The sequence below is a fragment of the Artibeus jamaicensis genome, unplaced genomic scaffold (genome assembly GCF_021234435.1).
Source record: "Artibeus jamaicensis isolate MK-2021 breed Jamaican fruit bat unplaced genomic scaffold, CSHL_Jam_final contig_519, whole genome shotgun sequence".
In the NCBI taxonomy this organism is placed as follows: Eukaryota; Metazoa; Chordata; class Mammalia; order Chiroptera; family Phyllostomidae; genus Artibeus; species Artibeus jamaicensis.
The window spans coordinates 2,278,386-2,304,389 of NW_026521871.1; the positions used below are offsets into that span (position 1 = coordinate 2,278,386).

At 39.6% G+C, this 26,004-nt stretch overlaps 1 protein-coding gene across 6 annotated transcripts in view; it reads right to left on the reverse strand.

Moving 5' to 3' along the window:
- The window catches only part of ATXN7 (ataxin 7), a 151,750-nt gene that overhangs the window by 49,546 nt on the left and 76,200 nt on the right, over positions 1 to 26,004 (reverse strand). For 4 of the 6 annotated variants that reach the window (XM_053669353.1, XM_037136126.2, XM_037136127.2 and 1 more), the window contains one exon: positions 5,245 to 5,349. The exons of the other annotated variants lie outside the window; for them this stretch is intronic. In XM_053669353.1, the coding sequence (XP_053525328.1) occupies positions 5,245 to 5,349 (105 nt within the window). The remainder of the gene's footprint in view (positions 1 to 5,244; positions 5,350 to 26,004) is intronic. 6 annotated transcript variants of the gene reach the window in all.

Here is a 26,004-nt window from a genome sequence, read left to right on the forward strand (position 1 = left end):
GCCTCAATCCCCACAGGTTTTTACAGCCAGAGGTTTTGAGGCTTTAGTTTCCCATCCTGGAACCCTGGGTTACACAGTCTGTCTCTCTCTCCACAGTTGTTCCTTCTGGCTTATCTGCATGTGAATATGGGATATCCTGGTCCACCAGCCACCATCTCGCCTGCCAGGTCTGCCAGCTACTACCTTGTTGTGTGTCCTCACTGCCCCCAGGTTCCCATCTCTGCCCCTCCTACCAGTCAGGATGAATGTTTCTTCTCTACCTCCTTGTTTGTCAGACTTCCATACAGTTTGCTTTTCTGGCAGTTCTGGTTGTTTTCGTTTTTGAATTGGTAGTTATCCTTCTTTTGGTTGTGTGAGGAAGCAAAGTATACCTACCCATGCCTCCATCTTGGCTGGAAGCCAGATTACTGTATTTTTAAATCTGCAATTAGTAGTAGGTAACATCTTGCTCTTAAGAAATACTGAGTAACTTTAAGAGAAATACAAGGCATGCTGGACTGTTTCAGAACACTAGAACAACATCAGGAAAGCATAGTATAACTATGCAGTTTCCAAGACAGAAAGTAACTTACACTATGAAAGCAATCACACTGTGTGAAACTGGAAATGCCAAAATGACACTATGTCACTAACATCATTGCTCACATGGAAATCCTAGTTAACTGTTAATTCCCAAAAAGGCAGCTCAGCTAGCAAAAACTTTATAGCCTCTTGCTCTGGTTAATAAGCTGCTCACCAGTTCAGAACATTACCACCAACACAAACTGATTCACCAGCCTCGTGTCCTTGGTAGCTTCCTTCCATGTGCTCATGGTAGTGGTTTTAAAGGAACTGTCTGCTGGATTTTGTAGCAACTGTTCATTTCTTCATAAAAGTCACAGATGAATATTAGCAACACATGAATTCAGAGAAAACTTCCCACACATTTTGACCAATTTCATCAAAGATTGGAAAGTAAAATAGGTTCTTCTTAATAGTCATTGGCTAACCAGTCATCTGCCCAGGACCAAGCAGGGGGAAGAGAGGGGGCAGAGGTGGTCCCCCTACAAGGAAGATAAGGGGGACCTTATCTTCTTTACTTACAGTAAAAACAGACTCCTGGGAAAAATTTTAAATTTGAAAATCTTTTTTGGTGTTAGAGAGCAAATGAGTAAGAATGAAATTATAACAAAAAAAAGAATGTATTTCCAAACTACTTTTTTACTGTTATAACCCCTATCCCAAAAGACAAGAGGAGACCCACTGGCAGCCCTGGGAAGGGTCCTTGGTTCTGGGGAGCATGCCCGCCTCTCCTTCCCTCCAGGTGAGTAGGGTACCACTCTCAAACCACTCCAGAGCCACCAACGGTGCCTCCCTCTATTTCACACAGATGTCCCCAACCCCTCACACCTATCTATCTTTAAAACTCCTGTTTATCCCATCAGCCCTCTTCTTGGTTTCTGCCTCAAGGATGGAACTCCTGCATTTCCCAGCCAAATCCTGCACTTGGCCACCATCTTTCTGCCAAGGACTCTCTTCTCTTCCACAAGATTAATATTTCTCTTACCACCAGAGGGACTAAAGTGACCCATCCAGTGGGTTTATCAATCACATTTCCTAAGTAGCCACAGAAGGCATCTGGTGTGTGAATCTCAAATTCATACCTTCTCATTTACATATTTGGAGTTACCACAATTCCTTTGTCATTCGACAAGTTTCTTATTAGAAGACACTGTTGTTGGGAACTGCCCTGCCTGTTTTCAGAAGCTGTAATCCCCTGTGGCCAAAGGACCTTGAGACCATAAGCCACTTAGGAGACAAAGTTTATCTTCCTTGAAGGGGGACCACCTCTGCCCCCTTTCTTCACTCTGCTTGGCCCTGGGCAGATGACTGGTTAGCCAATGACTGGTTAGCCAATGACTGGTAAGATTCCTCAAAAGAGGGACAACCTAAGACAGGCATGGTCATGAAGGGGCCCTCAGTGAAGGACTTGGGGGGCAACAGAAAAAGGGGGTGATGGACCCTTGCCCCTTGGCTTTGACAGAGCCTGAGTTCTCATTCTGTCTGCAAGAAGTCTCCTTATCTCATGGCTGCCTTACTTCCCCTGCCTGACTTAAGCTTGAAACAATGCCTTAAGGCTGAAACAATGCTGGTGGTGGGCATGACCCTGTGCTATAAAGGGTGGATTCCCTAAGGTGATCAGGCTTAACAAAAAATGCGTAAAATCCTATGAAACCTATTTTGCTAATACCCTCAATTTAAATGATAAGGGTCTAAGCAGGAAGTGAGTTTGTTCCCCAAAGTTTTGTGGCCCTTTAACTATCTGACCCTGCCTAAGAATAAGCCCTCAGAGTTCTTTGAATGTTATCTATTGTTTAATCATTTCTGCCTGACAATGCCTGATGAGCTTTACATATATACCCTGTATTCCTGTGCAAACTGAACCCAATAAAAGCCTGCCAAGGCAAGGGTCAAGGCACCTCCCGCTGCCAGAGTGGGAGAGGTGCTCCAAGGCGCTCTTCCCTTGAGAGAGAAGCCACACCGTCCCTTTTCCTCCACAGGACTCAGCAGTCCACGTGAATTTGTCTCATCTCATCCATAATACCGTGGATCCCAGGAGCCAGGATCCATGACACACTGTGCTTCGTGTGTACTAGTTACTGGTAGAAAAAAAGAGCAGAAAAAGGATTTTAAGATGTTCCTCCCCAATTCCTACTGTACACTGATGTTCTAAGAGAGACAGAGGAAGATAAAGAAAAGCATCTCTATGAAAAGTGCTATAATAGCTGTGTGAAGTATCTCTGGAAGACAAGACCAAAAAGTCCTCTTTCTGCCTAAGGAAGTCCTGGAAGAAGCTACATCTTTAAACGAGCCTTGACCTAAACTGCAGTTTTCACCCCTTCTTCCCCCCTCACTCCCAGTGCACTCTACCCATCAATCCCCAAGGTCCACTAAGTCACATCACTTTGGGGCTAAAAAACCTGTTAACAGGTCCCACTAACACATCAAGGCCAAAGGTGTCTGATGAGCACTGAGGCTCTCTGAGCTAGTCCCAGCCTGCCTTTGCACACAGCTCTTGCACACATGGGTACATCAGCTCCTGCCAATGGAGAATCCTGCAGTACATTCCAGACGGTCTGGAATTTTCTGCTTCTGCACTTGGTCATGTCACCACAGTTGCCAACCAGGGGCCACCACAAATGGCTGTTCAGTGCACTGTATGTGGCAGCCCTGTCTATCCCCATCAACATACTTCCCGTTTTAGGGAAATATAAGTGATTCTATAAAAGTATTTTCTATGTTTTCCACAATGCACAGGCATCATATATCTAAAAATTGAGGGGAAAATGCACATGGGAAAAGAATTCATTCTACTCTTTGGAATAGCTTATTGTGAAAATGCTTCAGAAGCCTTCTCTGAATTACTCAACAAGAAGTATCTGTTCTCTTCTTTATTCATAAGCCCTTGGACTATTTTATGACTTTAGACACATACTTTCCTGTATCCACATACAACTGTACCTTTATCTTTCGTATCTATTATATGTTAGGCACTATGTGAGGAGCTTTATCTATGTTGTTTCATTTAATCCTCATCAGGATCTATGAGGTTGCTATTACCATTCCCATATTATAACAAAGAAAACCAAGGTTGGAAAACTTGCTCAAAGCAAAGAACTAACCTATGCTTCTTGCCAGTTTAAATTTAAATATAGTCCAATCTAGCTTCAAAATCCTAACTCCAAAATACTTGGCAATTGATAATATCTTATTCATCTTTGTATTTTCTCTATCTGCCCCAGGGCCTTACCCAGAAGCAGAAACTCAAAGAACCTTCTTATGATTACATGAAAGATTTATTCCTTGGGAAAAAATGGTGGGATGTTGATTATGGTATCACTCTTAAAACAACTGCTGTCCTGACAACAAGCTCTGTAGGTTTCAGTTTTACAATGCATCTCAAAGCTATGCTGTCTCCTCAGTTCTACTGCCCTACCTAAGCCTTATTCTGTTATCATCTCCTGCCTCTAACTATTCTCCCTGCTTCTACGCTTCTCCCACAAGGTACAAGTGAGATTGGCCTGTGTTATTACCTTACATAAACCCTTTAATAGCCCACAAGCTTCTTCCTACTCTGGCCCAGAAGGCTGTGCACAATCAGGGTCCCTGCCTACAAGGCCAGATTTCTCTAGCCTCTACTTCTTTTCACTGTGTACCCTCTAGTCACACTGGCCTTCTTCAGGTCTGTGCACCAGCTCTTGCCTCTATGTCAAATGCTCTTATTTCAAATGGTCACATGGGTAGCTCCCTTCTTATCACTTAGGGTTCAGGTCACTGGGGTCACCTTCTCAGAGGCTTTGCTTAAACAGTATCTACAGAAGTACCCCATTGGTATTCTCTTTCTCAAGCTAGCATTGGGGTAGTGAGGAAAATGAGGAAATAACTTGTAGTTACTTTAAAAAATGTTTCTAGTCAGTTTTGCCAATTTCTTCAGCTAGATTTTAAACTCCATGGAGGTAGGAATCATACTACGATGTGTGTATTCAAATACTTCTGAATTTTTATTGAACCAAACTGAGTATATAAAACTAAGCTTTGTGATCAGAATTTTATTTTAAACACGTTAAGTGGCATTATGGTAATGCAGAAGACCTCACTGGGATACCTTTAGGACTAAACACCAGATAACAGGCTTGGAGACTGAAGCCCAGGGATAGCTCGAACTCATGAAACCCCTAAAGTCACAATGCATCATTTTAAGTACATGTTCAATTCTGATAGGGAGATCTCATAGCTTTAACACTCACAAATTAGAACATGACATAAAGACAGATTCAGAACGACTAAACTTGGAAGTTTCAAAATTACATTTCCTTAAAAAAACAAAAAACAAAAACCATGTTTCCATTTTGTGTGTATATTTATAATTTTACCTGCCACTAAATTACCAACCTCAAGATCTATAAGGAAAAAAACCGTTTATTATACTGACGTAATATTTCGAGAGATTTTATAAAATATGAAATATTTTATATTTAAAAAAATATACTCCCTGTCTAATAGAAATTGAAAAATGAACTTCACTTTCAATAAAATTCAGAAAATACCCAACATCTGATAGGCATTAACCCCTTCAATGAATGAAAAAGCATACTTCCTGACGGGAGGATAGCATATCCTACCTGGGCTGTCACTGGCCTCCAGTTTAATCCTGCTTTACCCTTTTACCCTCCAATAGTGACTTTTAAATGATTAAGCACTTACCATAATGTGACTGAAATGCCTGTGGTTTGACAACCTGATTACAATCATTACACACCACCAAGTAGAAATCATCATGGGCTGGACAGAGACCAAATATAGGCATGTCTGCAACAAAGAAAGAGAGCATCACTTACTCATGTGGTTCTGATCAATATGAAACCACTTGGGGTTGCCATGCTTTCTAAAAGAGCTACCTTAAGATAAACTGCACCATGACACATGTTACTGCAATTTAAAAGTAACTGATGTGGCATACCATGACTATTAAGAAAGAAATCGAATCAGGATTACAAAAAACAGTTACAAAGGATTAAAATAAAATGCACCCCAAATCATTGGTATGAGGTAAAAATGACAAATATATTGAAGTGCAAATAATGAATACATTGTACAATAAAGCCATTTTAGATGAACTCTACCAATGGTTATGGGGAAGGAATTTGCAACTGTATCAACTGCTTATTTTAGCAATTCACAAAGCTGTACCATCTAGTGCTTTTATCTCTTTGACTATGCATTCTATTATAGCCATCTGGTCTCTGAGTTCTATGAACAGTCAAGAAAGGAAGCAGAGGTTTCACTAAAGAGTAAAATTGCTGATTTTGTTTGCATGCAATACAAAGAAAATTATTTTTATACTTTTTTTTTTTCAGGTTGCAATAATCTCTAGTCCTTTTGCTTACATGCTTGATGCCACTAGATAGACAGAACTTGAGTACAAACATGGCATTTCACATAATACATTAATCTAAATTCAGTTACTAGCATAGAGTAAGATTTAAAGAAGTTAAATACTTTAAGTCAAGAGCTGGGATTCAATTCTGACTCATTGCAATGGCTTGGTTTTGGTCCCTTGAAGAGCACATGAATATGATTTCTACAAATTCCTTCCAGATTCCAATCCCAACAATTTGAAATGCCAGGGCTGACACCTTTGACTGCATAAACTGATTAGATAACATAAGTCCAGCAGACTACTGCTTCTCTGATTAAGACTAAAAATTTAATAAAAAAAGAGCCAAACAATATGCTATTTTCCATGAAAGCATTTCCCATGGCTATAGTTTTGACAGTTTATTTTTAAAAATAAAAATTCAAAATAGTTTTACCTTAAGTTCCATATACCCCTGAGCTGAATGCTTCCAATATAGGACAAATAAAAAGGAAAATCTGACTTACAGAAAGAGCACAACTGAAATGTCTATAACATCAAATCTCCAGCCTCATTAATAATAACTTAGTTTTATTAGTAAGTAGTAGTTAAAACAGTATTAAAGCATGTGCAGATCTAGGCCTCTTTGATGTGCTAGTTTGCATGGTTTCCTACAGCACTCAATGTCCAACAATGTTGTTTAAAATACATTACTTTGCCAATACCACTACTTCTCATAAAAAAGGCAATTTTTATAAAAATAAAAAATTGTACCAATCCTTTCAAGTCACAGGAATTCAACTGGCCACAATGACAGTTATGTAGAAAATTGTTATTTTTTGCTCTGATTCCTTTGATCATTTTGTTAGATACAGAAACACTAATAAAACTAAGCGGCTAGCAGTCATTCTGTAAGGGACCAAAAATCTATGCTTCTGTAAAAAGCTCAATTTCTCCATAACTTAAGATCATTTGCAGTAATAATGATAACTGTGATAGTAAAACAGTAGCATTTCCTGAGAGACTACTTTGCTAGGTCCTGTGCTAAGCACTTTGTATGCTTTATCCTTGAATATAATCCTGACTTGACTGATGGACATGTGAACCTATCTAGTATCACCCAAGAAGAAACTACAAACAGGATGCAAACTCAGGCTTGCACTACCTGTAAGCTCAGTTCTTAACCTCTGACTAGCATACCACATCTGCCTAAACAGCCTGTGTGTGGGCACGTTTACAGGTATGCGCACACACAGAATTCCTGTGGAAGAAACATGGTGTACTTATATCTCTTCCATGCTACCCTATGAAATCGAGCTCTGGTTATAAAAATCTAAAGCAAAATTAGTTTTCGCTTTCTAAATTCTTTACTTTCAGATATTCATATTTGGAAGTAAGCTAGATGATACAAAATAATTGAAATAAAACACCTTCAGAAAAAAAAAATTCTATATTCTTTTCTGCATTGGGACATTCCAGAGGCCTTAGCAACAGAAACAGAGCGTGGAATGTTGTGGCAATAGAGAAAATGAAGTAATTTTTTGTGAGATACAGTATATATTTGTGAATATATTTAAAGCATAAATTCACAATCAGCCCGTCTATGAATTAACATATGGACCTTGCTCAAATGCAAAGAGGAGAAAGTTTGATTTACTACTGAAAACAAAACAGAGTTGATAAAAACAAGTTCTTACTAAGTTTAAAAAAACTTACAAGATATACTTTAAATGTACAACTTAAACCATTATATACCTTAAAATAATAAAATGTTTAAAAATTTACGTGACCCCATGGACTCTGAACTAATTTAAAAGAATAGATTTTATTGTGTGTAAGCCCTGAATCTTCCTTAGAATTCAGGTCACCCCAATCTTCCAATTAGCGAGTGGCTCAGCACCCACATCTAGGCCATCACGTACTTTGTAGACCCCAGGCCAGCAGAGAAGGAAGAATGGGTTTAATTTAAGCACACGGACATGTGAGCACCTCTGTGCAGAACCTCCATGATCACATGCAGAATGAAGACCCTCTTCCTAAAATTAGACATTGAACAGGAGCAAATATATTCAGTTATTTGGTGCTGCTATGCCTATTTTGAGGATTGTGTCCATCAACAAAACTTGAGTGTTGTAGTAAAGCAACTCACATTTGCAATACCCTGGGTTGTCTCCTTTCTACCCTGCTCCCAAACTTCTATTGTACATGCCAACGACTCCCACATTTCTCTCTATCCCAGATGCATTCTCAAGCTCTGTCTAGATTCACATATCCAATTGTCTACTGAACAGTGCCATCTGTATGTCTTCTACACATCTCAAATGGAACTTCACTTTCCACCTTACCTTGTTCCCCACCCTTCAAAACTCTTCCCCCTTTGGGTAAAAGATACTATTCATCACCCCAACAATTCAACCTAAAAACCCATACCTCATATATGAGGGCTTCTCTTTTCCTCATCACATGCAGACCACTAGCAGGTCTGGTTATCTCTACTCTAAAACCTCTGTCCACTTTTCTCCATTATCTAGGCCACTGCTATTCAACCTGTCACTAACACCTTTCCAATGGACTGTGGAAGAAGTCGCCTAGGTAGTGTACAATTCCTTCCACAGAGCTGCCAGAATGATTCTTTGAAGTTCTCTGAATCATGTCTCTGTTAAAATTTCTCCAGTGGCTTCCCACTCTCCTTGGAGTAAAATCTTAGCCCTTCCCACACCCCTAAGGCCCTACCAGGTGTTTGTCTACCTTGCACTAGCTCTCTGTCCCCTTATTCCCTGCTCCTGTCTCCTTAGCTCGCTCACTCTACTCCAGGCACACTGACCTTTCCATTTTCTCCTTAGAACAAGAAAGCTCTTTTGGAGCCAGGTTCTGCCCTTGCACTCTTCACAAGGTACCTGGTGCATTCTCACACATCAGCTCTCCGGTTCAGCTGTCATCTCTTCGAACTGCTGTTCCTGTCCCCTCCTCAGTTAGTTACTCTGTGTCACAGGTATTTTAAGCAAAATGGCTAACAGTATGGGCTATTCTCTATTATTCTGAGTACAATGTGACCTTGGGCAAGATGGGTAACCTCTGAAATTTTCAGTCTCCTCCTTTGTTGAATGGTGAAGATCACAGTACCTAACTCGCCAGCACTTCACAGGGCAGAAAGATTAAAAGAATTAATTCATACAAAGGCATAGACGCTCCTAGGAACAGCTCACTCAATTTCCCCACCATAACCTGTGAGATGGGAGTCACGCACCCCTACTGTATTGCTCGGGAAACTAAGGCACACAGACACTAAGATCTCACAAGCTAGTAAGTGGCAGAGTCAAGATCTGAACCCAGACCTACCAGGCTCACAAGGCCAGGTAGTTCCCAGCATTTTCCCCAAAGCGCTGCCAGAATCTGTCTCTTTCATGCCACTCTCACAGCTAGTGCCCTGAGGTCAGGGCCTTGGTGACCCCCCACATAAACTCCATACCGAGGACAGAGCTCCTCACAGGGGCAGAGTTTCTTCTATCTTCAGCCTCCTCCACTCCGTTGCCAAATGCCATTTCTCTTCTTGAAGACCTCTAATGGCTCCAAAGTTGGGCTTGGACCCCTGACCTGCCCATCTACAACCAAGGACCCTAGCACTCTGGCTCCTACCATCTTTCCAATGTGAGCCAACCTGCTCCAGTTTCAAGATGGTCTCAGCCTTCTCAGGGCCTGACTTGTTCCCCCACAACACCATCTACTGGCTAGAAACATTTTGTAGTATGAAAAGCTTTTCCCTCTTCTTTCTGGAATTCCCACCATTCAACAAGAACCACCTTCAAGGCCCTCTCTACTGTCCCCTTCCTTATACCATTCACACCTCCATTACAGCCCTTCAAATCACTGACTCCTGATTTATCAATGGCAATTTATAAATGGATACCTCTGTAGTCATGTCTGACAGCAGCCTCCACACCTTACCTAGCACAGATCCTGAGAAGTGGGCTTTCAGTGTGTTTGAAATAATGACTAAAAATAATCTGGAACTCTTCCACTTCCAGGTGCTCTTGAGATAAAAACTTAGATTTGTGATGTGGTCCACAAGGTCTTGAACAGCCTGAACCTGCCTCTCTGCATCTGGCCCTTTCGTCCATCGTTTTGTTCCTGAAACACAACATGCTCTCTCCTGTCAGAGCACCCTGATGCTTGCTGTTCTCTCTGCCTGAAACTCACTTCCTCCAGATCTTTACTTGGCTTGCTGCTTTATTTCATTCAGTCTCAGCCTCAATGTCACTTCCTTCAAGACTTGGCTAGGTGAGGCCCAGGAACATGCACTCAGAAAACTGACTTACCCTGTTCAAATGGCAACATCCCTATTTATAAGTACCCATGTAGCTGTGTGAGCCTTATTCTGCTCCCAGGAGCCTAAATTCCATGTCTGTCTTATTTTCTGCTCTAGTGAGAGTGCCTAGCAAAGCCTACCTGGCTTTGATGGAAAGCAGCAGTGTTAAGTGTTATTTGATGGATAATAACTGAAGTATTCAATTAAGTCTCTGTGGTGCCATCATCAATCAAGGTTATAATTGTGCCTTTATGTCATTTAATGACAGAGTCAGTCAACCACTAGAATTGGGAATGCCACTCAGTGAAACAAAACTTCAAAATGAGAATGTTTCCCTGAACACATGATCCCATTCTAGCAAGCAGTTTCTTATAAACTTTCATGTTTCAGAGTCTGATTCTCCACATTATACCTTGGCCAACTCTCTTTTTCTAGTGTTAGCAGTGCAGTAACTAAGGGCAATTTTGGAGGCAGACTTCCTGAATTCTGATACTTATCCTTCCTCTTACTACGTATGTGAACATGGTTAAATTACTTAAATGCTTTGAACTTCATTCTCCTCATCTATAAAATAAGATTCAGGATCTATATTTCATAGCACTATTGTGAAAATTAAATAAACTAATCCATGAAGAGTACTCAGTGCTAAGTAGGCAGTAAACACTCACTAAATGTGGGCAAAAAAAAAAAAACCCAAAACATAAAATATACACACATTGATATGTCTGCTGCAATTAAACTCACAAGAGATTGATATACAAGGTCTGTCCAGAATAAGTCCAGTCATTGTTAATATAATGAGAATGGTTTGAGTGTCATCGATAGAACCTGGCAGCCAAGGAGAGTGGACTGGAATTCGCATGCATAAACAATGATGACTTCACTATACTTGTCAGTGGGGGTGGTAGATGTTGTTAAGTGAGCATATACACTTGTGTGGCTGTCACATTCAAAATGACCGAGCGAGTGAAGCAACAAATCCGCATCAAATTTTGCGTTAAGCTTGAACATTCCTCCATGGAACCTATTCAGATGATTCAGAAAGCCGCAGCTATGGGCAACTGGTGATAGACAGCTTCCTCATGACAATGTGCTCATTCATGCTTTACGCCTCATGCAGAGTGTTTTGTCAAAATATCAAATCACCCAGGTGACTCAGCGCCCCTACAACACAGATTTGGTCCCCTGAAACTTCTGGCTTTTCCTAAAACTAAAATCACTTTTGAAAAGGACAAGATTTCAAACCATCTGTGAGATTCAGGAAAATAAGATGGGGCAGCTTGATGGCGATTGGGAGAACTATGTGAGGTCCTAAGGTGCCTACTTTGTAGGGGACTGAGTGTCACTGTCCTATGTACAATGTTTCTTGTATCTTGAATCTTTTTTCAATAAATGTCTCTATTTTTTATAGTACATGGCTAGATACTTTTTGGACAGACCTTGCCGTACACCAAATACTAACTATTTTACAACCGCAAGTAGACCCTTTCTCCTACTGTTGACCACACACTCCTCCTCCCTGTAAGCAATGAAAGGGTGATGAACAGCAGAAGAGGGTTGCTAGTGCACAGTCAAGCCTGTGCTTCAGAGTTTAAGCTCTATCCTAAGCCAGGAAGAACCCAACATTTTAAGCAAGGAGGGTATATGATACAAAAAGTCACTCTGGCATGAGTGTGGCTCCACTTAGGTAAGAGGGGAAGGGTGATCTCCAAGGGCTGATTTAAAGGTCAGAATGAGACAGAAGTTTGACAAAGATGAGAGAAAATGAAGACATGCTCTGGAGGATCCTGCGAAGAGCTCAGGAGACTGCACAGGGAGGTAAAAGAGTGAGAAAGCCAAAGGTGAATCTACAGTTTCTTCCTTCTTCACTCACTGCAACTGTTGTGGACACATGGATGGTGGGAGACACTGATGAAAGAACTTTGTTAAGTCAGCACAGCCTAGTTCAAGGCAGAGCCTCTGAAGCCAGACTGGCTGTGTTCAAATCCCAGCCATGCTATTTATTAGCCTTTAACCTCACTTTCCTCATCTATCAATGGGTAAAGTACAAGTACCTCCCTCACAGGTTGCTGGAAAGACCAATGAATATATGTGAAGTGCTTAGAACGGTGGAAAGTACTTCATAAATGTGAGCTATATTTATCATCTTCCCCATCACTGTCCTGATCTTTCATCTAAACAGTGGCTGTGCTTCCCTACACCTAGTCTAATTCCCTCAGCCCCTGCACCATGATGTTTTTAAATCATAAATGTTACCTGGTGTGATTACAAAACCCCTTAGTGGTTCTCCAATGTAGTCAGAAGGAAAACCAATGCTTAGGAGGCCCTGCATTGACTTGAAGACACAGCTTTCTCTGCATACTTTCCAGTCCAGAATTTCAATCTCCTTGACAATTATGCCAACCTGCCAATCACTTTCCTAAGTCTGAGCTTCTGCTAATTCTGCTCCCTCTATACAGAATGCTTTGCCTGAATGGCTTCAGGTCTCAGCTTACTTTCCAGCAGAAAGACCCTCTTTTGGGAGATGGCTGATTTTGGTGCTATGGGCTATGTCGATATTATGCCTTTAGATCACAGGTGGCAAACACAAGCCCCGCAGGCAGTTATCTGGCCTAGCACCTTGTTTCTACCCAGAGACAGCACTGAGCTCTTACTTAACTGTTAAGAAACAGTTACATTTATACGGTCCTAAAATTGCATTTGACCCTTTGAAGGCAACTGCGAGGCTGATGTGGCCCCCGGTGAGAATGAGTTTGACACCCCTGCTTTAGATGATGCTTTAGAAAACCTAAATTTAAAAGAGGGTAATAAAGGAAATGAGCCTCCCCCACATCCTCTTGGATGACATCCCAATTCGTAGACAATGTCCTCTGTGCTGTATTTGTCAATGAAAGTAGACACCAAGAATCTTGGGTTTGTTTGGTGATTGTAATTTTAGGTCTGTCACTCGTTACATTGTGTACATTCAAAAGAAATAGAGAAAATATATACGATAATCATTTCCACATAACTGATTTTTACTTCTAGCAGGTAAATGCAGGAAGCAGTTCAGGGGTGATCTTTGATTCCTGTACTTTGACATGCAAAAGGCTCTCCTAATACTCTACGTTCAAACTGAGGAGGAAAACTGAAATCTCTAATGAAGTTGCTGTGTGTATTTATGAATATTAATGGATAAAAACTGCTTGGACGGTTAAAAAAAGACTTTCCCTTAACAACCCGATTTATAGCAGAACCCTCTTTTCTTCAGACAATACTCTCAGTCATTAGTTATGTATTATTGGTGTTTTGACTATCTCCCTCAATGAGATATAAGCTCCATGAGGGCAGGGGACGTGTCTACATAATAGCACAGTACCTGGCACATAGTAGATTCTCAATAAAAGAAATTGGAGAAAGGCCTCTGGATCAGACTTTCTGAGGTCAAATCCCAGTGCCATTACTTACTATCAGTATGACCTTGGGCAAGTTCCTCTGCATCAATGTCCTCATTTATAAAATGGGAATGATAATAGCAGCTACCTTAATAGATAGCTATGAGGATGAAGTACATTACTACATATAAAGCTCTTAGAATTATGTAAGGCACAGAACCTATCTATGTTAGGTCTGTCTTACCTATTATGATTATAATTACTTCCACTTTTACTCTCAGTGGATTACACTGGCCACTGCTTCTAATCTCTACTGGTCTACACCCACCACATCCTATAACACTCTGTATTAAATATGTATTGTGTGTCAAGTGCCATGGCAAGTACTTTATATGTATCATTCATTCATGTATTAAGGGCCTACTATGTCTAGACACTATTCTAGGTACAGGTATATTATTAGTGAGCAAAAATCACAACAAAAACCCTTAGAAGCATTAATATATATGACAAAAACAGCAACAGTTTGCAATTACTGAGTATTATCTAAACTCCAGGTAAAGGGCTAAGTATCTCTCAAGGTCACTTCCCCCAGCTTACACATAAAACAAGTGAGACACAAGATTACCTGCTTTAAGTTAGAGAACCATGATGTGTAGGAGCTGAGACTTGAAGGTAGGCTGCTCCTTTAAAGAACATGTTCTTCACGCTTCACTACCTGAGCCTCTCCACTGCTCAGCACCACTACTTCTCCCAAGAAATCTCTACTCTTCTACCTTATTTAATAAAAGTCAACCAACACATCCTATTGAACAGCAGATTTCTGAGTACTTCTGGACTGTCTGCTCTCACTGCTACTCAAAGGCTTGCTTAGATACCAGGGCTGTCAGAACCATTGGTGTCTGAAACACTGTGAAGTAGTCTGATAAACTTGAAAGTCTGGTCTGCATGTAACTGGGATTTATTTCAAATGATAACTTTCAATTCTGGGTAATCAAAGTAATATCAATGATATTTTTTAAAGTTTTAAATTGCTATTAAATGAGTTTTGACATCTTAACTCAGAAAAGATAAAACAGAATTCTACTTCTACCTTCCACACACACTTCAACCAAGTCCATATCCTTTGCTCCAATAATGAAAAGGGTTGGGTTTTCCTTTGACTATAAGATGTTGAATGATGAAACAAACCAGGGATAAGAAAGACTAATCAACAGCCTACTAAAAATGTATGTCATTTGGGGTTTTGTGTGAACTAAAGTAGTCAATAAAAACCGATTAGGAAAAACAGAAAAATGAGATGTTTTAAGTGAAAAAGCAAACAATCTAACAACAGTGGACTAAAAAGTCAGACAAAAAAACCCAGTTATGTCTAATACTTATTAATCACTAAGTACAAGTGGCCAACCTCATAGTAACTTTCCAAAGATAAAAGTCACAAGTGCTATTGTTGTCACTGCTTGTACTAAAATTGAGATATAGCACCTGGGATAGAACAGAGGAGGCAAATATCAAAATCATGTGAAACCTGGGTTAGAGAAGGCAGGTAGGGCTACAAAGATGACCAGCATCGCAGTATACAAAACAGGCTGTCTCATGTGTACTCAAAATACTGTTTGCAGATTCTGACCTTTCAAGTAAGCAACTAAGTCTAACATGTATCTTAAATCTCGAAGTGCCTGTGAAAATCCTTACTGAATTTCATCTGCATCATTACAATCACCTAAACTTGGAGCCTATGATAAAATGTGGACTATAAGGCAATTTACCACTTTACTACTATTCTCATCTCAAGCAAGATACTTAACTTCTGGACATCCAATTTTGGCATTTAAAAATGGTTAAAACAATAATATTTACCTCAGCAGTTTGTTGAATTCAATAACATAATTCATGTAAAATATGCTTATGTGTAAACACAGTAAGCAGAGTGTATATAAGGGCTCAATAAAGAGTAGTGTCAATTTTATTATCATTATTATTGTCATGGTTATACTCCCATGACAGTTAAGAATACCATTCCATTTTTTGTTCAAAAGACAGTCAATACAGCAACAGCACTTCTGCCAGAAAATCCACAGCTCTCACACAACTAAGAACAGCATTAACTATGGAATAGCACTGCCTACTGGCCTATCTTTTTAAATGGTTGACCTTTTAAAGACCATATCCTGGGCCATAAAACAAACCTCAAGGAATTTAAACGAACTGAAACTATACCAAGTATGTTGTCTGACCACAACAGAATCAAATGAGAAATTGTATCAGAAAGATAACAAGAAAATTTCCAAACACTTGGAAACTAAACAAGACATTTCATATAATCCACAACCAAACAATGTAATCCATGACACTGACAGATTAAAGAAGAAAAATCATACTACCATAATAATTGATGCAGAAAAGTATTCATAATTAAAAACAAACACCAGATAACCAGAAATAGAAGGGACTTCCTTCAATTGATAAAGAACATTAACAAAAAGCATAAACAACATACTTAATGAAGAAAGAATTCAAGTTTTCCTCCTAAGATCAGGAATGAGGCAAAAATATCCTCTCTCACCACTGCTGTTCAGCATAGTACTGATGTTCTAGCCAGAAAAATAAGGCAAGAAAAGGAAATAAAAGGCATATAGATTATAAAGAGAGAAGTAAAACTGTCCCTATTTTCAGGTGACCCAATGTTCTATGTAAAAAATCATGAGGCATCTATGAAAAACCTAGAATTTATCAGTTTAAAAATATCACAGGGTACAAAATTCCCTTAGATTATCTGGGCTGCTTTAACAAAATACCATAGACTCAGTGGCTTAGGCAAGGGAGCTCTCTTGAGCCTGTTTTTTATAAGGGCACTAATCCCATTCATGAGGGCTCTACCCTCATCCCAAAGGCCTCATGTCCAAAAATCATCACATTTGGGAGGTTTCAACACATGAATGGGAGGAAGGAGGACACAAATATTCAGTCTATACACAAGGTCAAAATTAACTGTCTTTTGCCCTAGCTGGTGTGGCTCAGTGGATTGAGCATGGGCCTGCAAACCAAAGGGCTGCTGGTTCAATTCCCAGTCTAGGGCACATGCCTGGGTTGTGGGCCTGGTCCCCAGTAGGTGGCCTCCAAGAGGCAACCACACATTGATGTTTCTCTGCCTGTCTTTCTCCTTCCCTTCTCCTATCTCTAAAAATAAATTGTGGGAGCAACTGTGCCCGCAAAGTCCCCCCACCCAAAGTCCCCCCATCCAACATGGATGAAAATGAAACAACCAAGACAAGATCTGCTTGGGGTGGAGAGGTGGCCAATCTCTCAGAGGAGAAAGGCTAAGAGCCCCTGCCTCAATAGCTTTTATTGGGTTGTAATACACAGGTACACAGGCGGCAAGGATCAAACAGTAGATAACATTTCAAAGAAATCTGAGGGCTTAGTTTGAGTCAGTGTCTGTCAGGTAAGGAGGTGGCAGAAACTTTGGGAAACATACTCATTTCCTGCTCAGGCCCTTAACATATGAATGAAAGCACTCTCAGCAAAGCAGGCTTCACAGGACCTTTAGGAATTCTTTCTTATGCCCGATCACCCCAGATCCTGCTCTAGCTGGCAACAGGCTGCACCACCTCCCCCATCGAAGGTTTTCAGGCATACTTGAATTAGAGCCAGAAAGCACTTCTCCCAGAGGACGTGGGGACTTCGGCTATGTCAGAATAGCCAGGGGGAGAGGGTCCATCACTCCCTCTTTGTTGCAGGCCTCGGAGTCCTTCCATGATGGCCTCCCCAGTGATCATGTCTGGCTTAGGTTGCCCCCCCTCTGAGGGGTTTTACCCACCATGGACTATCCAACCATGCACTGGGGGCAGGGAGGTAAAGCAGAAGCAGCATTTGCTACCAGAGACAAGCTTTGTCTCCTTCATGGCTCGCATTCTGGAGGTCGCTCACTTAGTCTTAGTCATGAGGGGCAGTTACAACTCCTGAAACCAGTCAGAGCGGTTCCCAACACTAAATAAATATTTTTTTTAAATTGTCTTTCTATATATTAATAATGAACACATGAAAACTGAAAGTAAATGACTAGCCTTCAGATGGCACATGCTAAGCATGTTATTTGCTTTATGCTATAGTTGAGTATTATTCAACAGCCATGTGGCTGTGATGAATGTAGCAAACTAGAGATCTGGATCTTTTGTAAGTACCTTAAGGGGATGTTATAAGACATAATTAGCTCATTATTTGTAAGTACCTAAATATCTTATGGAAAACATGCCCCAGAAGGTTCAGGACTTCTAATAGATGATGTAAGTATAGTTAAGTGTGTTAAGTGGTTCAGATGGCACAAGTCAGAAAATTCTCTTTAGTGCTTCTATCTTAAAGGTCACAATGGAAAAGAAAGTACACCTAACTCTATGTTCATCCTCAATATAAAGCCTTGCTACTTGAAGTATGGACATGTACCAATAGCCTGTGTATCACCCAAGAACCTGATTAAAATTACTGCATTTCAGGCCCAAAACCAGACCTACCATATAATAATCTGCTCTCTAAGGTTCCCATGTGACTTGTATGTCTGAGAAGCACTGAAAATAGTGCATCATGCAATCTAAACTAAAACTTAAATATTACTAATATTGGAGAAATTATTCAGATTATAGTAATCCAGATTTTTCCAAATCTATCCATCTACCAAATGAATATTGAGCATATTTGCTCAAATGTATATTTAGTATATTACATTGTAGAACATATTAAACATATAACATATATCAACTCTATTAGTTTATTTTTCCAGTTCTTGCAATGTCCTTGGTTTTGGTGTCAGAGTACTGGCCTTACAGAATAAATTAAGAAGTATTCCCTCCTTTTAGTAAAGCTTGGGACTTCCGCTAAGATGGAGGCGTAGGTGGAAACACTGTGCCTTCTCGCACAACAAAGTTTAAAAACAACAAAGTTTTAGCAACAAAATATGCAGCCAAACCACAGAAAATTGAACTATACTGAAGTCCGACAACAACGAACCACTCAGCCAGACCAGTACGAGGGACAGAGCCAGCAGCAGAGTGGGGTCGGGCAGAAAAGATCCACCAGACCGACCCAGGTGTGTAGGCAGCCAAGGACGGATCCCAGGTGTGGAGTAGCAACAGATGGACCCCCTGAGGGAACAAGGTGGCAGGCTGATCTCGGTCACACATTCCTGTGCAGATAAACCAGGCAAAGGAGCGAGCAGTGAGACAGATCACACAGGCCCCAGTGGCGGGAAGCAGCAGAGGGGACCTCCATATCCCTCTCTGACCCCGCCCCCAAACACAGCATCACAACTCAGCAACCTGGGTGGCCCCGCCCTGGTGAACACCTAAGGCTCCTCTCCTCATACGTGTTGTAGTAACAGGCGCGAACAAATCAAAACATGGCTCAAGAACAACTCAGACTTGATAAATCTAAGCAAACAGGAAATTGCCAACCTATCAGATGCACAGTTCAAAATACTGGTGATCAGGATGCTCACAGAACTGGTCGATGTTAGTCACAAATTAGAGGAACACATGAAGGCTAAACTAATTGAAATGAAGGGAAATACACAGGAAACCAATACTGATGGAAAGGAAACTGGGACTCAAATCAAGGGAGTGGAACAGAAAGAAGAAAAAAATGACCAAACAGAAAAATACGAAGAAACAAGAATTCAAAAAAATGAGGAGAGGCTTAGGAACCTCCAGGGCATCTTTAAATGCTCCAACATCCGAATTATAGGGGTACCAGAAGGGGAAGGGGAACAGCAACAACTGGAAATCTTATTTGAACAAATAATAAAAGAGAACTTCCCCAATCTGGCAAAGGAAATAGACTTCCAGGAAATCCAGGAAGCTCAGAGAGTCCTAAAGAAGGTGGACCCAAGAAGGAACACACCAAGGCACATCATCATTACATGAGCCAAGATTAAAATGAAGGAGAGAATCCTAGAAGCAGCAAGAGATAAGGGGACTGTCACTTACAAAGGAGTTCCCATCAGACTGTCAGCTGATTTCTCAAAAGAGACCTTACAGGCAAGAAGGGGCTGGAAAAAAGTATTCCAAGTCATGAAATCCAAAGACCTACAACCAAGATTGCTCTATACAGCAAAGCTTTCATTTAGAATGGAAGGGCAGATAAAGTGCTTCTCAGATAAGATCAAATTCAAGGAGTTCATCATCACCAAGCCCTCATTATATGAAATGTTAAAGGGACTTACCTAAGAAAAAGAAGATAAAAAAGATGAACAGTGAAAGGACAGCAAACTCACAGTTACTAAGAACCACACCTAAAACAAAAGGAAACTAAGGCGACAGCTAGATCAGGAGCAAAACCATAGAAATGAAGATCACGTGGAAGATTAGCAACAGGGGACTGGAAAACGAGAAGGGGGAAGAAGGTACAGAAAATAAGTAGCATAGACGGTAGGCAGAAAATAGATAGGGGGAGGGCAAGAATAGTATGGGAAATGCAGAATCTAAAGAACTTGAGACGTGGTCATAAACTAAAGGGGGGGAATGGTGGGAGAGGGGTGTGCAGGGTGGAGGGGAATGAAAGGGGGAAATAGAATAACTGTAATGGCATAATCAATAAAATATATATTTAAAAAGTTTGCATAAGATGGGTGCTGATTCTTTATACATTTAGTAAAATGTATAAAGCCATCTAGGTCTGGGCTTTCCTCCTCTAAAACCCAGGTGAGTCTTACGGTCTGAAAAATATGTTATTTAAGCTTATTTTATTACAGCCTAACATGATCCTAGAGAATGTTTCATGTTTACTTGAAAAGAATGTATTCTGCTATTGTTGATTAGGTCTAGCTGGTTTATGATGTTGAATTACTCTGCTTTCTTCTTGATCATCTGCTTTGCTTTTGTATCTGTTAATGAATTCAGCTATTACTGTTGTGGAATTGACCATTTCTCCTTCTAGTGTCAGTTTTTTGCTTCATGTATTTTAAAGTTCTGTCATTAGGTCAGGTGCATATATCTTCATAATTGTCACTTCTTCCTGGTAGACTCATTCATGATTTAAAAATGTCCTTCTTTATCTCTAATGACAATTTTTTTCAAAAAGTCTATTTTGTCTGATACTTGTATAGGCAGTTTAGCTCTCTTTTGACAACTGTTAGCATAGTATCACTTTTCCATGAACTTTTAACACTCTTCTGACTTTGAATCTGAAGTATGTCTCTTGTTGATAGCACATTGTTGGATCATAACCTTTCATAACTTATTTTAATTTTTGCCTGATTAGTGTTTACTTACATTTAATATTAGTTACTGATACAATAGAACTTATGTCTGTGATTTTTACTTTTTCCCTCTGTATTCTATTACTGTCTCATTTTGTGATAAACTGATATATTCTAGGATACCTTTTAATTACCTTTTTTTCCTTTTACACTTTTTTCTTTAAGTTATTTTCTTAGTGGTTGTCCTGGGGATTACAATGAACACCTTGACTTTAATGCAATCTGAATAAAATCAACTTAATTTCAACAGTGTATAAAAGACTTGCTTAGACATGGCTCCATCTCATGTCTCCCTCCCCACACACACACATATGGGCCATATTTGCTGTTTCTTTGGCTATCTTATAATTTTTTTGTTGAAAACTAGACAATATAATATAATGTGCCAACTGTGGGAATCAGATCCACATATCCTTTTTGTTTAATTATTTACTTGGTAACTGTGTAAAGTCTATGGTTCTTTGTCATGTTTGGTTAAGTCAGGTCTCTGCTTGGTTAGCTAATTATTGCACAGGGATTTTCTTAAATATCTTGAATCAGTAAGTTTCCCAGTTTTTGCTGAGGTGTTCTGTGTTTATATTGGAGTATGCTTCCAATGCTCTACCAAGCACTTTAAAACTCTTCTTTAGCCTTCACTTTCTGCATACACAGAGCCTCAAGGTCAGCCAGAGGTGAGCAATTAAGGACTTTTTCAGGTCATTCTCGGGCACATGTATAACCCTGTATATACATGCAGTTTTCTAGATTCTCAGGAATATGTTGGAACTCCTTAAAACCTTCACTCTACTCCTTATTCCCCAGTGTTTCATACTTTGTTTTTGGTTAGCCTCTTGTTACCCCCCAACTGGTATCACCACCTCAGACAATTTGGATGTTCAGTAATTGCTAATTTTTTTTAACAAACACCCAAAGGAGAGAGAACAGAATGAGCTCCAAGCCAGCTCAAATAAAGACAAATTCTGAGAATGGAGCTTTTTAGGAGGGTACCAGATAGTTCAAACAGTGACAGTTCTCTGGAAATAAGACTTTGGGGGGAGTTCCAAATTCATTCTGTCTTTCTGGTGGCTCCTAGGCTGCTAGGGTTTTATGTTTGTTTGTTTTTGCAGCTACCACAACTGTGAAGCCATTGGTTTTTAAAAGTTACTGTGGAACTGGGAGGGGTAGTAGTAGTTGAAATAGGAAGGATTTAAACACGACAGAGTTTGCTGTATTTACAGAAATTCAGCCACTTTTCTTGTATAAATGCTAAACAGATCCTGCAAGCCTTTAATTTTCAGAATTCTGAAAAAATTAATTTTGACAATTCTTGCCAGTGTTGTCAATGCTTTTATAGACAAGATTTTTGGAGGTCCTTACTCTGCCACTTGGAAATGCTTACTGAAGTATTTTAATAGAGAGCAATATCAGATTGCTTATTCTCATTTTCAACATTGCTCAAACCACAGTGTGGAGAAGGGTGGAGATTCATAGTTCAAAAGCAGAAGTGAGAAGGCCAGTCAGTTGCTGTTTGCAATACTACAGGTGAAAGACACGAGGTAGCTTGGACCAGGAGATGGCCAAGAGATGGCAGAGAAAAAATTCAGTGATATTCAGAAGGAACTGCTGATGTAACTTGGTAATAGTCTGGATACAAGGGTGGTACAGAGAATGATGCCAAGTCTCCCATCCTGCAGAACAGTACGGATGGGTGGTACTAATCTCTGAGGAAGAATCCTGGAAGAATGCCAGGTCCGAAAATGAGGAACAATATGAGGACATTTGAAATCAAAGTGCCTCTGAGATTTCCAAGAAGATACCAAGAAAGCCATCACCTTAAAGACTCTCCCCTAATTTTAGATAAATGCTTTATAAATTAAGCCCTAAAACATTATTTCCCCCATATGGAAAAACAATACAAAAAAGAAAAATAGGCAAGGCATATATTCTGAAGTCAATAATTCAAAATCACCCAGGAATTAAAAATATGGTTCCAAGAATGAGAACCATGCATAAACGTCTGAAACTACTCTATGCTTATATTCAAGTGAATTAAAGCTTTCCCTGAAGGCAGTTTTATTTAAAGAGGAGTTACAATAAAAATAAAGATAAATCTTCTCTATGTCTACTAAGATTCTATTGCACTCACACACATATGTCAACTTAATGTTCTCACTGATGCCTATGAAAACAACTCAAATCAATCAGATTTGTTCATGCCTCCACTCATTCCATAAATACTCAAGTGCCTCCTGGCTGACAGTACTTGGTCAGACCTAGAAAACAACTGAGAATAACTGTTCAGAGTAGGTTCCTGAAGTACAAATTGTTTTTTTGGTCTTAATACGAACTTCTCTGATTTCACTGTTTTTTTAGTTCTGTAATCATTTCTGTTCACCTTTGCTTCACACACAAAGCTCGCACATAGAGCTGCTTTTTCTGGTTGGGTTTGGGGAGGGATAGATTTGTAAGGAAACACTAATGGGGGGGAAGAAAACTGTTGACTGCTGGTTAATTAATTCTACTCCTAATCTCTCTTAATGTTACAAAGGCCTTTTCTCCTGAAACAGATTAGATACAGTTTATTACCACTAGAAAACAGTAAAGTATTTCATGTTCAGACTGTTAGCTCATTACTATTTCAATAACTGGAAGACCTAATGGCCAATACTTTCACAAGAAAGTTTCACGCATTCTCTTATCTCAGTTTTACTTCTTCAGACTTCGCAGTTTCACTCCTTGTCCTTCCAGGGGAAACAGGTCAAGACACCTGTACAAGGTACTCAAAGCTCACTACCACAACCATAATATGCAAACAGATGTGGCTGGCAGAGACAGCACCCTGTGTACCACAGTTCAGAGGGATGGCCCAAGTGAAACACCCACTTCTCCCCAGCTGTTTGTTTTTTGAGTGCTTCCAAAGCAAATGTAACGCAAATGTTTAAAATACAATTTAATACCAACAGCCACCTTACCAAACATTTATAGAGAACTTACTGCACCAACGTGCTAAGTACATTACATGCTTTGCATTATGTAATCCTTATAACAACCCTGTGGTATAGACACTATTTTTAGTCCAAGTTTACAAATCAGGAAATGAGCTTGGAAAGATTAAGTAATTGGCACGAGATCACAAGGATGACAGAGGTGGGGCTGGGGTTTAAGGTTAAACCTAGCTGACTCTAGATCCTAGTCCCTAACCATCATGCAATGACATGTCACTGGTCGGAGCTTCACTCCTTTCTGGTCCTAGTAGTGTCCACCTCTGGGGAACAGTAAATAAGAAATACAAAGATTCCTCACAGAAATAAAACAGCTTTTTACGTTATGAAAATTGTTTACTTTAAGGCTCTTGTCTGTGCAAAACTATTTGCATACATTATTTTATATATATTATCGTACTTAAAATTCAACACTAGCCTAATAAATTCCAATTACCCTAAACTCTGGTTCATAAAAATTTATATTGAAAAATGATTTTAGTGGGTGAGGTAGGATCCATTTACACTCAACTGAGGTACAAAGCATTCAAGTATATTTTTAAAAGACTAACATGACAATCCATACTTTCTCCCCCCATTCAGTTTATCAAGAATTACTTAATAGGGAAAAAAGGATTTTATGTGCTAAGAAGAGAAAACAGAAACTATACTTTTTGCCCAACTAAGCCTTTAGTTAACATCTTTCAGCCTGACCTCATTACAGAAAAACAGCCGACACACTGCTTTATTTACATCTGTGCTTATCAGTAGTGACGTGGCCATATCTCTGCAAGCAGTTAGTTAATTAAGTTAATTAATCTGCACCCCTATCTTCTGGCAGCCTGCCTATTCAACCGAACAGCAAAAAAAAATCACACTAGACTAAAGCGGGAACATTTCCACTCTTCTTGAGATTTCTTATCCTGGGGCCTGTTGCCTTTCTTTAAATGGGTTTCAGTTGTAGAACACTTGCAGATCATATTAAGGTCATCAGAGGATGATAGTTTCCATTCTTTATTGTAGCACAAATATTCAATCAGAAAAGAAAGGAGGAGACTGGAAAAGTGACCTACCAAAGGCATAAAAGTAAGGGCTGAGTGGAATCAAGAAGAAAAACCCAGCTTGATTCCAGGACAGATCTTCATCTCTTTTATTATATTAGAGCTGAAGTTAATATATCAACAAATATTTACCTAGAATCTATCACAGGCAGTCCCTTACTTTCCTTAAAAAAAAAAAAAAAAATCACACATGAGAAAGTCAAACAGGAGACTACTGGGAACCTCAGCATCACAGATCACAAAACTTCTAATCAGACATCACCTTCAAAAGTCTCCAGGGATATCTCTTTATCACTTCAAAGGTAAACACAATAGTTTCTTGAATGGTTTAAGTCCACCTAATATACAACTGATGTCACAGCTTTTTGCATGCCTAATTTTGATCTGTCTAGATTTTGACAGTGGAGTTCCAGTTTAAGAGAGGATTTGGTTGGTTAGTTTCTAAAGTCAGTTGAATTCATTCTTTTAAATTTATTTAAAAATTAATTAATTATAAAAATTTTCTCGCATACTACATGGAGCCCAGCTAGTAAGTCCTACACAGTCAGCTGTGTCGCTAATACTAGAACAGAAGGCTGTTTCTACTAGATCAAACAGTAGGCTTCTATTTAAGGCTTTTATTGTGTGAAAAAAAATCCATGGATTTAAACATCAGAATCATAGGACAATGAGATACTTACACTTTGAGATACTTGAGGGAACTAAGACCAAATAAGGAAGGATCAATATTCCATAACTATTTGTGTGCTTACTATGTTCAAAATATTCTTTCAGGATGAAGACGTAGCAGGGAGCAAAATCATGTCCTCATGGAACTTACATGTTAGATGATGCATACCTCCCATTTAGGCACATTTCAGGACAATGTTATATATTAGATAACTGGTGAAATTATCTACACTACTTTTTTATCTTTTTGTGCCATCACATAGTATAATTTGCTTAAGTTAACAAGCACTTATGATGCAACTGTCCTGTAAAAGTTTGAGACATGTTTTTTGTTACCAGTGTCAGAAAACTAGTTTGTACTGTATACTGATCTTTATAGTGAGCAAATGCAGTAAAACAGGCAAATAACCACTGAAACACTGCTGAATGAGCAAAACAGGGACTACTGAAAAAAAACACCAAAAACAAAAACAAAAACCTGTTGGTACT